The 15949-nt window shown below is 43.7% G+C and overlaps 1 protein-coding gene across 1 annotated transcript in view; it reads left to right on the top strand.

Annotated features, from left to right (window-relative positions):
• Nucleotides 1–15949, top strand: part of NOC2L (NOC2 like nucleolar associated transcriptional repressor) — a 62139-nt gene that overhangs the window by 23530 nt on the left and 22660 nt on the right. The window contains exons 12-14 of the mRNA XM_072155911.1: nt 939–1050; nt 11784–11897; nt 14014–14115. Of these exons, the coding sequence (XP_072012012.1) occupies nt 939–1050; nt 11784–11897; nt 14014–14115 (328 nt within the window). The remainder of the gene's footprint in view (nt 1–938; nt 1051–11783; nt 11898–14013; nt 14116–15949) is intronic.

Raw genomic sequence — 15949 nt, forward strand, 5'->3', positions numbered from 1 at the left:
TTTTGCGCACACGATCGGATTGTGGCGCATCGGCGCCGGCATGCACGCAACAGAAATGGGGGGGGGGGGGGGCGTGGCCGTCGGAAAACCCAACAGATTCAGAAAAAACACTGAATTTAAAAAAAAAAAAAAAAAATGTTGCACGCACTTACCTGAACCCAAGATAGGACGGTGAACTCCAGCGAACTGCGGCGGCCTTTAGCGCAGCAGCGGCACTTGGTGGACATCGGGCACACTACCTTAGTGAATCGCCGGAAGACCCGAATCCTCGACGGAGAACGCGCCGCGAATGGACCGGGTGAGTAAATCTGCCCCAATGTACCAATATGTAATGACTTATTGATTGTCCACCACACTGTCAATGACCCGGTTAGGAAAGTTGGGAAGGGAAATATTTTGTCCTGTATTTTTTTTGTAACACTGAATTGAATGTCTTTGTAAGGGAATTATTGCTTATAGCAGAAAAACAAGTTCATTAGTACGTTATCTTATAATCAATTTCCTTTTAGATGGCGGAGATGCCTTGTTATACTAATGATGTAAAATAATGCAGCATCTTAATATTTTCAGCTCTCCGTTATTCTTCCTTTCCACAAGTCAGGGAAGGAGTCGTTCATCGTTTGCATATCTGGCTCCATGTAGTCTGGAGATTTTCCTTTCCTGGAATAGTTACAGCAGTGTAGACTACCAGCACGGAGCACTAGGGGGCAATATTGCACCACTCTGTTATTTATGTTGGATGCAGAGATAGGGTAGTATGGGGGGGTGGGGGGGTCCGTAAAAAAAAAAAAATACCCGAAAAAAACACTTCAGTTCCAATCATTGGGTATGAATGTTTCTAGGACTTTATTTTCTATAACTTATTTTACTTTATAATGTATTGGACTAATGGATGATACTTTAACACTTGTTCTAACATTTCACTACTTCTTCTATAGACTTGTCCCGACTGCGCGTTACTTCCCCCTGCGAATGCATTGCATCCGAGCCTTGACACTGCTGTCAGAAAGCACCGGAGTCTTCATCCCTGTATTACCCTTTATCCTGGAGGTAAGTGTCCCCCCTTATGTGTACATTGTTAGTTCTGCTGGTCGATCCTATAATCTTTCTCAACTTTGGTGATGTTGATTTATGCACCAATTTTCCCTTTAGCGGTGCCAGGAACACTATATTTTAAGGAGGTTTTCACACTTATACCCTATTTATAGGATTTCTGTGACATCCAGGGACCACTATGGGCCAATATTACATTCACTTGTATACAGGACATGGATGTCCCATAGAAGTAAATGGAGCGCTAGTCGTGTATGCACCATAGTTCTCTATTCATGTGGGGGCCCTTGTGTATAAGGTAGTCGTAGTAAGTTGATAGATTGTAAGCTCTTGTGAGCAGGTCCCTCATTCTTATTGTATTATCTGACCATGTTATTGCTATGTAATGTCTCATTTTGTCTTTCTGTGTTCTACATGATCTGTAAAGAGCTGTGGAATATGATGGTGTTATCTAAATATTCGTCATAATAGGTATTATTCTACTCCAGCTTCTACATCTACCAACATCTACTGTTCTTGGTTCTACTAGAGAAGTGAATGGGAGTTCCACAAAACCTGGAGTTCCATATGGATAGGGGGGTTAAAGTTTATGGTGTTCCTCTAATGTTCCCCTTTAAACAGCTTTGTTAATGAGAAATTCTATTTCTATTGCACAGAGTCTTGGGCCCCCCACATTAGAGATGTATAACAGATCATTGTGATCCGTTCCTTTAAAGGGGACCTACCACCACGATTCTACCTATAAAGGTAGAACGGGTGGTAGGTGGATAAATGGGATGTGAGGATAGCCCTTTTTTGGGCTAATCCTCACGTCCCGGCTATCCTTTGGTAAACTTTAATAAGTCTGTATGTAAATTTTTTTTAAGCGGCTACAGGGGCGTGGAGTAGCCAGACATGAGGCTATAAGTCGCGGCTACTCCACGCCCCAGTAGCCTCGTTCCTCCGCCTACCATTTCATCTTCGGCGCGCAGCTACGCATTCACAGAACGCAGGCCTACGGTTGCGCGGCCATAGCTGCGCGCCGAAGATTACATGGTAGGCGGAGGAACGAGGCTACTGGGGCGTGGAGTAGCCGCAACGTGTAGCCTCATGTCCGGCTACTCCATGCCCCAGTAGCCGCTTAAAAAAATTTACATACAGACTTATTAAAGTTTACCAAAGGATAACCGGGACGTGAGGATTGGCCCAAAAAAGGGCTATCGTCATGTCTCATTCATCCACCTACCACCCGTTCTACCTTTTATAGGTAGAATCGTGGTGGTAGGTCCCCTTTAAATTTACTTTTCAGAGAGAAGCGGCAGACACGTGTTAATGTTCCATTCACTGAGGGCAAGCAAAGTACAGTGCTTGGCGATGGCTTGCAATCTCATCGAAACTAAACCCAGTGGCAGCATTGATTGATGGTGGTCCCAGTGGGAAACCCACATCCCCCCACATGTAGCACTCACTACTTGTTTTTCACAATGGTCTACATTCACATGGGATGTAAATATCAATGATTGCCACTTTGGACTTGTGTGTGTGCCAGATATACATTGATCAGTAAAATGGATGAAACGTTTGGAAATGTCACTTGACCCATATTGTATTTGTCTCCTGGTTTAGTATTTGGCTTGCTTTTTTGTCAAATGTGTTTTCCTAGGCCATCCCATCCGGATAATTGTACAACTTTGTGTGTAGAAGTTTACTCAGGTGCCGCCTGGCTCAGTGCCACGGATTGTACCTGTTAATGGGCAGGAGGTTTATCATCTTAGGAGTAGGATTGCCCAGTTGTAGCTGTGAGTTGCTAAGCTCATCCCACCGGCCAGCCTCAAGTCTGTAACATTGCCTCGGGGCGATCCATACCCATAATAATAATTGATATGAAGAAACCTGTTCTCTGGCCTTACAGTAACAATCCACCTTCCCGCTTTATTTTTCTCTTTGATCATTCTATTTTCCAAAGACTTCCTTATGTGTCCCCCCCACGCCCGCCCCCCCCCCCCCCCCCCAGTTGCGCCGTCTAGCCTCACTTTCCTGGCCAGATCCGGCAGTGACAGGGCAATAGGGGCTCAGGATTGGGTGGAGGTTTTATTGATGTACTTGGCTGAAGTTTGCGTTATGGAGCGTTGGGATTGAAGATGGGAAGCACCGGAGGTTTTATGCTGCCTCGTGATGCTCAGTCTGTCCCCGAGCCAAGATGTTGTTCAGTGGAAGGAAATACTTTTGCGGCTGCTCGGCTCCGTCCAGCCCACATCCTTCTGTTCCTTGCCAGCTTCGATTCTGTGATCCGTTTCTTCCCCTCCCTGCAGGTCTATGGCTGCTGCCTGCTGTACGCTTCCTCTGGAGCTCCATATGGACTTCAGATCTACCCACCCTGAGACCTTTTTTATTGTTTTTGTGCTTTTTTTTTTATCATTGCATTGTTTGATTTGATGGTAAAGACCTCCAGAATACAGGTGCACCTAAGGAAGCAACGCCATGACTTTTATAGTGGCAGTGCTTGTTGTTGCAGGTCAGACTCTGTCACCGAATGAGACCGTGCTGTAGCCAGAATGTGACTAATGATTACGACGTCACTGGCCTTACCGGAGAGACGTGATCTCTTCTAGCAGCAAATCTGTGGAGTGTCAGACCTTGGGCGATCTCAAAATGATCACCCTCTTTAAATCAAATTTCTGTCTAGACCGCCTCTTTCTGGCACCATTACAGATCCCACCGGGCTGGTCATCCTGCTTTTCTGGTGATTACTGAGACATTACTCCTTGATAATTACCGTCCATTATTAGAATTGTAACAATTGACAACTCAACATATTTTCTAAGAATTAGATAACGAAGTTTAGCTTCAATTGTAACGTTCCCTTTCCAGCTATTGTTAACTGGCTGTGTTCCGAGGGTAAAGTTTTCTGCTTAAAGGGTTTGTCCAAGATTATAGAAAATTCGAATACAAACTCTTCTCTCTGGAGTCCTGTCTCACTCTGTTGCATCTTCTGGATGGCCACTTTTTGGTGGCCGTCACCTGAGTTGATGGCCTTTGCTTGCAAATCATCTTTTCTCCTAAAACGTTGTGACAAAGTAGTGCATCTTTTCATTGATTCTACTGATGCTACATGTTCAGGCTCTGCCCATCTCTTTTTGGCAACTCCAAGGGCCCAGGGCATGGCTTGGATCAGGACTGCCATTGGTCTATTAAACTTAGGCAATGAGTTCTTCATGGGTGGCCATAGAGCCTTCATCCTTCAGAGGTCTGATGCTGTTCTTTGTTACTTTAATATCCAGTCTGTGTTGCCCATTGACCTAGTACCAAGCTGCTTCTAAAACATAAGGATATTCCCGATAAAACTCACAGCTCTGCATGACTTAGCCTCCTATTATGTCAGAAGTTCAACAAGAATAAATGTTATAAATAGATTCCAAAGTCTAAACTATAAGAAAGATTTGGAGCTTTGGTTTTCTTGTATCAGTAAGTATTGAGTACAGCAGCTCCTGTTTTTTTTACTAGCCGAGCCAAGTCCTCATTGTAGTCATTTAAAGTGGTATTCTCACAAATTATACACAAACACACGCACATTTATTCAATTGCATGTTATTAAAAAAATCTACCTGTATAAAGGTAAGCTCCCATAAATGTAGCCATATTGTTCCATAGGAACAAGATACGACCACCACCACAGTGGCCGCACATGCACTATTGAGGCCTGACGACCTGGATTGTCTTCATTACCACAGGACTGCTGTGCGATATGCAATAATTTCTGTCCATTTCATATCAATGAACAATTTGTATCTTTGAGCGATAACTCAGTTTCTAAGAGACAATATGGTTGCATTTATAATACATTTTCTTCACACAGGTGCAATTTTTTTAATAACATCAAATTGAAGAAATTTATGTACCGTATATATACTCATGTATAAGTTGAGTTTTTCAGCACAAAAAATGTGCTGAAAAACCTCCCCTCAGCTTATACACGGATCACAAGTCACAATAGTCACTTAAAAAATAATAAACTTATATACTCGCCCTCCGGTGGCCCCGATGTGCAGCGCTGCTCCCCCGATGTCCGCGTGGGTCCTCTTCTGGCTTCCGTGCCTATCTTTTGTCTTCTGTACATTGCGCTGGGCGCCGCCATTGCTCTCTCCCGGGCGCCACTGCTGACGTCATACTAGGTACCCAGGAGAGAGCAATGGCGGCGCCCAGCACAATGTTACTGGGGGCAGGCTGGGCAGTGCTGTATAGTACTGGGGGCAGGCTGGGCAGTGCTGTATACTACTGGCGACAGGCTGTATACTACTGGGGGTGGCTGTATACTACTCGGGGCAGGCTGGGGTGGCTGTATACCACTGGGGGCAGGCTGTATACTATAGGGGGCTGGCTATATACTGGGGGGGGGGGGGGTTTGTGACCAATCCATTTCCCACCCTCAGCTTATACTCGAGTCAATAGGCTTTCCCACTTTTTGGTGGTAAAATTAGGGGTCTCGGCTTATACTCGGGTCAGCTTATACTCGAGTATATACGGTATATGGCAGATGAATTAAATTTAAGTCTAAATGCCCAGTTGAGAATACCCCTCGGCCCAAGAGCCCTGCATCTCTTAATTCCATGGCACATTTGGATATATGTTGGGAAATGTGGTCTGTTGCCGAATCCCGATGTACATGTATGTCTCAACGATCGTCGGGGCTCAGTAGAGCCTGTATGATTTCTGTGGGAGCTCGGCTGTACGTGACGGCTTGGATTTCAAAACTTGCAATCTGTTTAAACCCATAGACGACGCGGTCATAGTGACCGTTGCGTCTACCGAGCAGAGCCAGGTACTTAGCTGGCGAGTAGGCAACCTCCCTGCAAGGAGGTGCCAACTGCTTCCATGGCAGCCCTGGGGTCCTGAAGTTCCCCAAAGCTGCCGGCAGTAGGCACCTGTTAAATCGTGCTTGAGTAAGTGTATCATGCTTGATTTTGAGCATTGTGACCATGGGGTCTATGGAGCAAGACCACGGAGGCGCCAACTGCTTCCCTTGCAGCCCTGGAATCCTGTGAAGGTCCCCAGGGCTCTGGCAGTAGGTGCCTGTTAGATTGAGCACTGAGTAAATTTACCATCAAAATCAAGCATGATATACATGGTACATTTAATTTTAGGCTTGTTTACAGGATACTTTTGGGGTTATGTCATCCTGTCTTCTGATTACACTTATTGGGGATCATTTGTCTAGGTACTTTGTGTATCAATTTTGGCAATATTTGAATTTCTTTCTTCTTTAAGAGCCTTCACTGCGGTTTCCCCTTTTTTTTTTTTTTTTTTTTTCTTTTTTTTTTTTAAGAATTATACACGCAGTGACGTAACAGCACAGCGACGATGTGGACCTGCTTATGCCATACCCATGCATTTTTATATTTTTAATGGAAAAAAATTAGACATTTTTCTCCTCTTCATTGACAGTATTTCATAGCATTGATTTACCTGTATAACTGTCCACGTAAGACATAGTTATGCCGGTCCAAGGTAGTTCATTATTCTACATATATAGGCGTTCTGATATGGAGGCATATAGACAGTGGTTATCTTAGTACGGCAACCAATTCAGTTATTCTAAATTAGTTTTGGTATTTGCTCCACATAGAAACCTGGTTGCCTTATTTATAAACCTCATGGCTCCTTTCCATTTTAATAACTTGTGATTATGAATCTTTTTTTCTGTGGATAATGCTTAAGCCATTAAGAGGTCTAAGACGAGTCGGAAGGATTGAATCACTTGTCATTTTTTGGGGAATTGTTTTCTGGAAGGAATCGGGTGGTGTGCCTAGTTTGCGGTATTGAGAATAGACTGGATGGAGAAAGCAGGAGCTGTTAATCTGTCTGAGACACCTGAGGTTGTAAAGTCTGTGCGTTGCCTGTGCCCTTTCTCTAGCAGACGGGAGGTTTAAAGATTCCCTCCTCTAATGGTTTTACAAGAACCATTTTCTAATTAAATGATTGAATTCACAGTGGAAGCCTCTTACAGGAGCACCTAACAGGAAGCACATCGGAAAACGCTTCATTTTTCTGCGGGAATATCATTATTACGCCTTATTAACCCATACACACCCCTGATGCTGTACTGTAGGGGAGCTCATACAGGTGTATGCATTCTCTATCGTTCAGGGGAGGTCATATGTATCTATGTGGATCAAAGGGCATGGTACACCAAGAATCATGAAAAAGGATGGTAAAAAGGAAAACCGCTGCTCCGGTGCCCTCTTGTAAAAGCTTGTTCCCTTCGAAAGGGGTCATACCAGGTTGTGATCCTCTATCCACCACATAGGGGGCAATTATCTGGTCGTTTTAGACCAGACTACTGGAACTCCCACTGATCATGAGTATAGGGTCCCGTTCTGCTAAATGGGTGGTTTAGAAGGATGAGCCTGAAGACCTGCTCAGTTATCTTTGACGCTCCCATTTACTTTCTATGAGAGTTCTGGAAATTAGAAAAGTGCTTTGCTTGGCAATTTTTTCCACTACTATAGTTCTAAATAGAGAGGCAGAACCTTCTTCTCCATCAATATGTAAAAACAGGATCCCTGTTCTCATTAGCAGTAGGGCTCCTAGTGGTCGGACCCCCACCCTGAGATTGTTATCCCTTACGCTGGCCACCGCCATTCCCTCAAACTGCTCTGGCCGCGCCTTTACCCTTCTTATATCCAGTCCCAGCTGAAACTTCTTTTCTGACTTCTCTGGCCCTATCTTCTGGCAGCATGGAAGGGCAAGGACCCTGCAGTGATGTAGGAAGCATGTGATTAGTCATGTGCTTCTGAAGTCATTCTAGGTTCTGCAGCAATTCTCATGTCAGGACGAGGAGGAGGGAGCAGGGAAGAGGCTCTTCTCTCTGACATCGGGTGAAATGCTCTTCAGTGCTTAACCTGATCTCCAGGACAGAAGTCAGCAAGGTCTTTGAAGTTCAGGAGGATCCAACCCCCAAACTTTTTTTTCTTACTAAAAAGTGCATCTTAGAGTCAGAAAAATAAAGTTATTCGTCTAAAATGGGTTGTACCTGTGTCCCGCTTTTAGGAAGTCTTGTAACTTGGGATTTTGAAAGGTTTTGCAATAGGCAAAGCTTTTCTTATCTCTCCTAAGAGACCTTTGCTCTTATAATTATCTATATTTACTCTTTTGTGAAACCGGAGCAGAAGCGCCCACCTGAACTCATTGCATTTTAAAGGGGTTATCCGGGTTTAAAAAATTTTTTATGTCCGGGCTGGGGAGGGCTATTTAAACATAATAAACATGTACTTACCTCCTCCGGTGCTGCCGATGTCCCGCGCCGCGGCCCGTCTTCTCCGTGCGCCGGTTTCATTACACCGGCGCACAGGGAGCTTCCGGCCGGCCGGAAGCTCCCATGCGCACCATCTCCCAGCGCTTACAACGCTGAGAGATAGGGACGCTTGGGAGGAGCCGTCCACATCGCGGACCGGAAGCTCCCTGTGCGCGGTTTCCGTGCCCCTGTTTGTTTACAGGGGCACGGATCGAAGTGACCGCGGCGCGGGACATTGGCGGCGCCGGAGGAGGTAAGTCCATGTTTATTATGTTTAACTATCCCTCCCCAGCCCGGCCATAAAAAAAATTTAAACCCGGATAACCCCTTTAAGCTTTGTGGACTGTCCCAAGGCTCACAATTGTGTACGTTGGAAAGAGCCTATACACCACCAGTCCAACCTCTGAGGTTCACCATTCATGTTAGATTGCTATTCCCCTGGAAGCAGCTGGTTTGCCTTGGAACAGAAGTAGAAGACATATTGAAATGAATGATTATTCCTACCCTAACTCTGCTTTCCGCTGGATATTTGGAGGACGCTATACACACTAGATTGTGCATGGATATCCATTGACTTCAGTTGGCAAATATCTAATCCATTTGGTGAACAAAGAGAACAGGAAAACTACCGAGCTCTTGTGTCCTATCATTTCAGTGGTCGTAGGGGGCGTACATCTAGACCCCTAGTGTTTTGCCATGTCCTGTTAACATAAGCAGCAATCTACATCTTGCACCCTTATGTCCCTGGACATTATTCTGATCACTAGTTTTTCTAAAAGTTTTCCAAAAGAAGAAATAAGTGGTACCCAAAAGTAATACATTTCCGCCTATTGACCTATTGTTGTCTACTTTATTTACATTTATTTGGCAAAAGCTTATTTAAAACTAGTGTGTCATGTACAGATAAAAGTATCACATGGTCGGCTGTTGTACATTATACCTGTACATATATTTTTAGAAAGGTCAGGAAGTTTTTGGGGAGTTTTCTTCATTCTTTACGCTTGAAGTAAACCTCACGACTCTCTAACTGTATATTGTATTGCAGATGGTATAGTAGGGTTTCACTTGTATTTATCTGATGTAGTTGTGTTTGCGTGGGTTTCCTCCGGGTCCTCTGGTTTCCTCCCACACTCCAAAACATACTGGTAGGATGATTAGATTGTGAGCCCCATTGGGGACAGGGACCGATTTGACAAGCTCTGTGCAGCGCTACGTAATCTGTGTGCGCTGTATAAATAAGGAATTATTATTATTGTTACATTTCCTTGCAGCAGTGGAGGCTAGGAGGTGGCTGCAAGGAGCTCTAGGTTCCCTGCTATGTGTAAACAAGTTCTTTGCTCCACAGAAACTTCATTACATCAACCTCAGCATTCACATTGTTCTTTTTCCAAGGAAAACAAATGATGAAAAAGCCCTTCTTAAAGGGGTTTTCCCATCTCTAAGAACTTGACCTATCATGAAACATGATTACCGGTCATATGAAGTCGGTGGTCTCTGCATATCACACTCACCAATAAGCTTTTCCTGGTGCACAAAGACAAAGAACGGAGTTGTACGTCAAGCTCCATTCTCCGCGTAGTGGCCGGTGTGAGGAACTGCAGCGGATTTTCTATTAAAATACATAGGGGTTCAGCTTTGTATATTTCCTTTTAAGAGCAGATTAGAAAGTTGCATCTCCTGTAACGTACCATTGAAGAGGTTAATCACTCAAAAAAGTAATCTATGGTAGGGGTGTGGGGGAAGATGGGCTAAGAAACTAGATCTATAGAGGAAAGACCATTGCATATAATTCAGCCAAAAGTAATTGACATTTTTGCTTAATAATTGGCCTGCCTGGTACACAGATGAGCAGCACCTCCAACAACGTAATGACAGACAAAATCTGCAATTATTTCTGATCTTTCCCTTTCAGTAACTGGTGGCTTTTACGTGAAGTGTTGGATTCTAGAAGACCATAAATTCCTTTGGATCTCTGCCTTATTGGCCAGACATAAGGGAAAATTGCTGAATGTCTGATCTCCTAAAGCTGGAACTTCTGGCTTACAATAAAACATATCTGTAATCCATCAATTATTGATTTTTTTTATTATACTGACAACTTGTCCCCTACTTAAAAAGTAATGGGGCCCCCTGTTGGTGCTGCCTTTTAGTAAGAACTAACTTCATAGTGGATTCTAATGGAACTGGAGATTTGGTGTTCTCCCCTCTGCGGGCTCTAAACTGGAGTCACCTCTGGCGAATATGATTCTTCTTTGCTCATTTTCATATGATTTAGGAGGAGATTTTTTTTATAGATGGGTGAGATTTCATATAAAGGAGGGAATTCTAGAACGGACATTTCATACCCTTCCTTAGAGGGATAATTGTTAAATTGGGTAAAAATTGTTGTCCGGTTTCCTTCAAGTTTTGTAAAACTGATGCATAGATCTGCAGATGAGTTCCCATACAAGTTAATAGGATCTCTATTATATGCATGGTGGCTTTACAGCCTTGCAGTGCTGGGGATCTGGGTTCAAGTCCAAGGGTCAACATCTGCAAAGAGTTTGTATGTTCTCTCTGTGTTTGTGGGGTTCCTCCGGGTCCTCCGGTTTCCACCCACACACCAAAACATACAGGTAGGATTATTGGATTGTGAGCCCCATTGGGGATATGGACTGATTTGGCAAGCTCTGTGCAGCGCTGCGTAATCTGTGTGCGCTATATAAAGAATTATTGTTGATTACATCTGCCATTACAGGGAGCAGTGTTGGACTTCCGTCTCTATTCTGTATTATTCTGCTGGATTAGCAGTGTCGGACCATCTATAAGAAATTACAAACCTAGAAAATCCCTTTGTAAAAATCCCCCTGTAATTCACCTGTAATATCTGATGGAGTGGGAGCCGTGTGTGGCTGTGCATTGCCCCTGCATCGGTCATTAGCATTGCATGCCGCCTCTCCGGCCTGGCTTATAGATGGGGGGCTTTCTTAGCAGCGGACCACCCCGCCCCCCGCTGCTCCTCTCTATGATGTCCATATACTGTACCAGAACATATAGACATGGGTTTCTGCAGTGAAACATTCTCGTTTGGAAAAAAACAGAAGCCTAATTTTTATTTTATGAGCCAAATCAATTTAGAAGTCTTGCAAAAGTAGGGGAAAATTGACAACTCCCAGTAGTGCTGTAGAGGCAGGAATCACTAGTGCATTTAATGGTTGCGCATCCTATTGATGTCTGTACATTGACAAGTCAGAGAGAAGGAATTAGCAGCATAATGACACATTAGTTAATTACATATTAATTAGATAATACTAATCCGCTGGCAAGTTAACCGTCCTGGAAGGCGGCCCAGATGTATAAGAGTTAGATTGTGTGAGCGTTAGATTGCGTGTGCACAGCTGCAAAGCCATTTTGTGATTGTTTATGTTGAGCAAAAGGATTTACTTTTATTTTTTTCCCTTTTATTTCTCTTTTCTTGCAGATTTTCCAGCTTGTGAATTTTAACAAACGCCCGGGACGGATTAGTGTAAAACCCATCAACTTTGCTGTGATCCTGAAGTTATCCAATGTGAACCTCCAAGAGAAAGTCTTCAGGGTACATGATGCTTGTATATCCTTGTATTGTGTGTTAGTGATTACTCCCACTTGAGCAACGTCATTAACAGCAGTTTTCCGGTAGTTTGTGGTATTGCACGGAAAGTGTTAGTGTTAAAGATGTTGTGCCACTTCTAGTTAAATGGGTTCTCTAGAGGTCAAAAAACATGGCTGCTTTCTTCTAAAAACAGCTCCTCTCCTGACCATGGGTAGTACCTGGTATTGCAACTAAGCTGCACTGATTTCTATATCGATGAGCTGCAATACCAGCACAAACCATGGTGTGGCGCTGTTTTTGGTTAAAAAAAAGCAGCCATGTTTTTCAACATTTGGACAACCCCTCAAAGAATGAGTGGGGTCCAGGGAGCTGCCATTTATACACAACAGCTGTCCTATAAGTCAACCTAGAAGTTTTTGTCTATGGAAAGATGTGAAAGAAAGTCTACCACCTCTCTGAAGCATTATGATATGTTGTACAGAATTGCAATTGAGATTGAGATTTCAGTCTTGGAGATGTTTGTGATTGATTCTTCACTGGGGGATTTTGGGATGTATTAAATTATGTTTTCCAGGATGGAATAATGAGAACATTGCCTCTTAGCTACCTTGTAAGGCAGCTCTCTTTAACATGAAGCATGACTTTCAAGAAGGCTGCTTGAGCGATGCAGGATTAAAGCCAAATCAATATATCCATTCCAGAAGAGACAAATTTCCAACTGTAGACAGCACTGTTTCTATGTGTTTTCATCTCATCAGTAAAGTGTAGGGAACTGTTAAGCTGAGTGGGAGGCTTTTGACCTGAGTAAAAGCTCTCCTTGTGTAGACTTTGCCATTTTAGGCCTCCTTGTAGATGTGTGGAGACTTACAGCCTCCATAAGGAGTTTTCTTGCTTCCCAACTATAGTCAAAAGCCTCTCGCTCAGCTAAACCAGCTACCCTACACTATACCGATGAGATGCAACCACATTGAAACAGCGCTGTCTACAGTTGAGAATCTGATCTTTTTCCTATTAGATCCTGGTTTGGCTTTAATCCTGCATCATGTCATTAGGCTTCCTGAAAGTCCTGCTTTATTGAAAGGGGGGGTTGCCTTAAAATGTAGCTAAAAGAAAAAAAAATTCTTTATCCATTCATGGAAAACCTATTTGCATATTTTTCGGATGCATAGGTCACACCTGCACCAGCGACTTCATTAGCATATGGATTCAAATGGGAATATTATGGAATCAGAAATAATAAAGGGGAAATCACATTGCATTTCTCAACATGCTGCCAGCAGATTGTAATTCTTGGTGGAGATGCTTTACTGCAGGACCTGACTAAATTGCTTTGTTCCTTGAATCAAGTGTCCTGCTACTCCTCCCTGCACTAGACCTAGTGAAAGCCCTATGCCTGGATTGTCCCTTTTAAGTGTCTGTCAAAACAAGACCCCCTACTCACAGGAGCTTTATAATAACCTCTCAATGAAGTATAAAGATGATGTTACATTTTAAAGCAAACCTGTCATGATGCAAACACAGTCATATCTCTGAGCAGCTTGTTGTAGAGCAGAAGGGGCAGAATGAATTGATTTAAAGCCCATTCTGAGGTTTAGGAGTCCAGGACACGAGCACAGTGGTTGGGTGTCATTTCCATCTACCATTATGTGTACACCTTCCTTTGAGCAGGAGGATGTTCAGCTGTCTAGATATGTTATTCATCCAGTAAAAGGTAAGTAGTTTGGATCAGCCCTAGCAAATGGACAGCAGGCCTTCTAAGGTTCTGACCAAACCACCTTGTTATCCTACAAACAAAAAGGCGGAAGCAGCTCTCCCTATAGCTTCAATCGGAAGGTGAAACGTTGCCTGTTACTGAACACTGGTGAAATAACTGCACCTTTCCAGGAGTGCTGCCTCATCACTTTTTGTTTATTAGATATTTTATTATCTCATTGGGTTTCTTTGCCCACTCCTTAACATTTATTGTTATAAAATATAAGAGTTCATTAAGTAAATGATCTTGATTAAATGTCTAGGTCCTCTCGGATTTTAGCCTCTGGGAGGAGAAATGTTGCATCTGGAGCCATGAATCTGACATTAATTTCTGACAAAACTGTGTTATTTGTGTTCTTGTCTTCAGGACGGGCTCATCGACCAGATTTATGACCTGGCGTTAGAATATGTGCACACCCAGGCCCACAGCATCGGCTTCCCCGAACTGGTGCTTCCCTTCATCATACAGGTAGGATGGATATTTGTGCATGGAATAACCATGGTTTATTTGGGAAGATGTGGTTATTTCTTCTAAGGTCATTTTATAGTAACCATCTTTTGTTTATCAGTTTCCTGACCTTCCTAACCATTTTGTTGTGTCCTGAGCTTTGGGCACTTCCCTTGCCTTTTGCTCTCTTCACAGTGCCCACAATTGTGTAGTGTCCTGAGATTTTGGCGACCGCCCTACTCTTTGCCCCTGGGCTCGCTGTACTCACAGTGCCCACAATTCTGTTGTTTACTGAGATTTAGGCGGTGCAGCTGTTTGCACCGAGACTCGTTATCCTTTTTTTAATTAACATATTTTTATTGAGTGTTTTTAAAGACAAAACACACAACAATAAACACAAGAAACCCAAATCCCAACAGAGAGCACACCCAGAAATGATCAATATGTACAGTGTCGCAGCGTTCCTCATTCTAAATCATAAAGGATCACATCCATGGGGGGAGGGTAATAGTAGAGCATCCTAGAAGTTCTCAAATGTATCAACAAACACACCCTGGGATTAATATGTCAGCACTGTGGAGGACTACCCGATCCAACGGCGGCCAGCCTGGGCAACTTAAGTGAAACGCAATGTATAAGATCAGATGAGTCTTGTAGTGAGTTGGATCTCTAGAAGCTAAACCAAGGTCTATCCATGATCAAAGTTTCTCACGTTTGTGAAAGAACCCTTTCTCCACCTGGATGAGCCAGTTGGCCTTGTCCATAAGTTCTGACCTGGCTGGGGCGATCTGATTCAGTCAGGGTTGGGTAATTAGTTTACGTGCCTTCTATAATAACCGGGCCACTGCCCACCTCAATCCTTACAGTGCCCACAATTGTGATGTGTTCTGAGATTTAAGCAGCGCTTTATCTTTTGTTCTAGGAAGCTCCCCTTCTCTTTGCTTGTTGTGTAGTGAGCTTTAGGCATCTCCCCCTCTTTTGTCCCTTCTTTTCCCCTGGGCAGCCCCATTCCATTTACCCCAAGACTTGCTATCCTAACAATGCCCACAATTCTTTACCTGATCTAAGTTGGAAAATATTTGCTGCACAAACGTAGCACTAACGTTTGACACCAGTTTTGTTTGATTCGGTTTATGTGGGGGCGGGGGCTGGTTAACCTTTTGACCTTTAATTTTTTGTTTATATATTAAAAACAAAAGCAGCACAAATAAAAATTGGAGCAGCACAAACCAGCACAAACGTAGTTTTGACACCAAACGTTTGACACCAATTTTGTTTGGTTTGAACAGGGTGGGGGGTGGGGGGGCAACTTCACTCAGGTCAATTCTTTAGTGTAGTGAGATTTCGGCATCTTTGTTGTCCCGGAATTAAGAGGGCACTGTGTTTGCCCCATTCCCTTTACCCCCAGACTCGCTACCCTCACGATGTCCACAGTTCCTTAGTGTAGTGATATTTAAAGGAAACCTACCACTTGAAGTGGCAGGTTTCTGATGGAAATACCGGGCACCAGCTCAGGGTGAGCTGGTGCCGGAGCTTATTTTCGTTAGTGTTTTAAACCGCGGTATCGCGGTTTAAAACACTTTTTAAACTTTATAGCCGGCGCAGGCAGGTACCCGCCTTGGCACTTACCATGCGCGCGGCTCTCCTTCACTTCCTATGTAGGAACCTGCCTGCCGCGTACCTGCCTGCGCCGGCTATAAAGTTTAAAAAGTGTTTTAAACTGCGATACCGCGGTTTAAAACACTAACGAAAATAAGCTCCGGCACCAGCTCACCCTGAGCTGGTGCCCGGTATTTCCATCAGAAACCTGCCACTTCAAGTGGTAGGTTTCCTTTAAGTGGCTCCCCCTTCGTAG

Source organism: Engystomops pustulosus, chromosome 6 (genome assembly GCF_040894005.1).
Source record: "Engystomops pustulosus chromosome 6, aEngPut4.maternal, whole genome shotgun sequence".
NCBI classification, from domain to species: domain Eukaryota; kingdom Metazoa; phylum Chordata; class Amphibia; order Anura; family Leptodactylidae; genus Engystomops; species Engystomops pustulosus.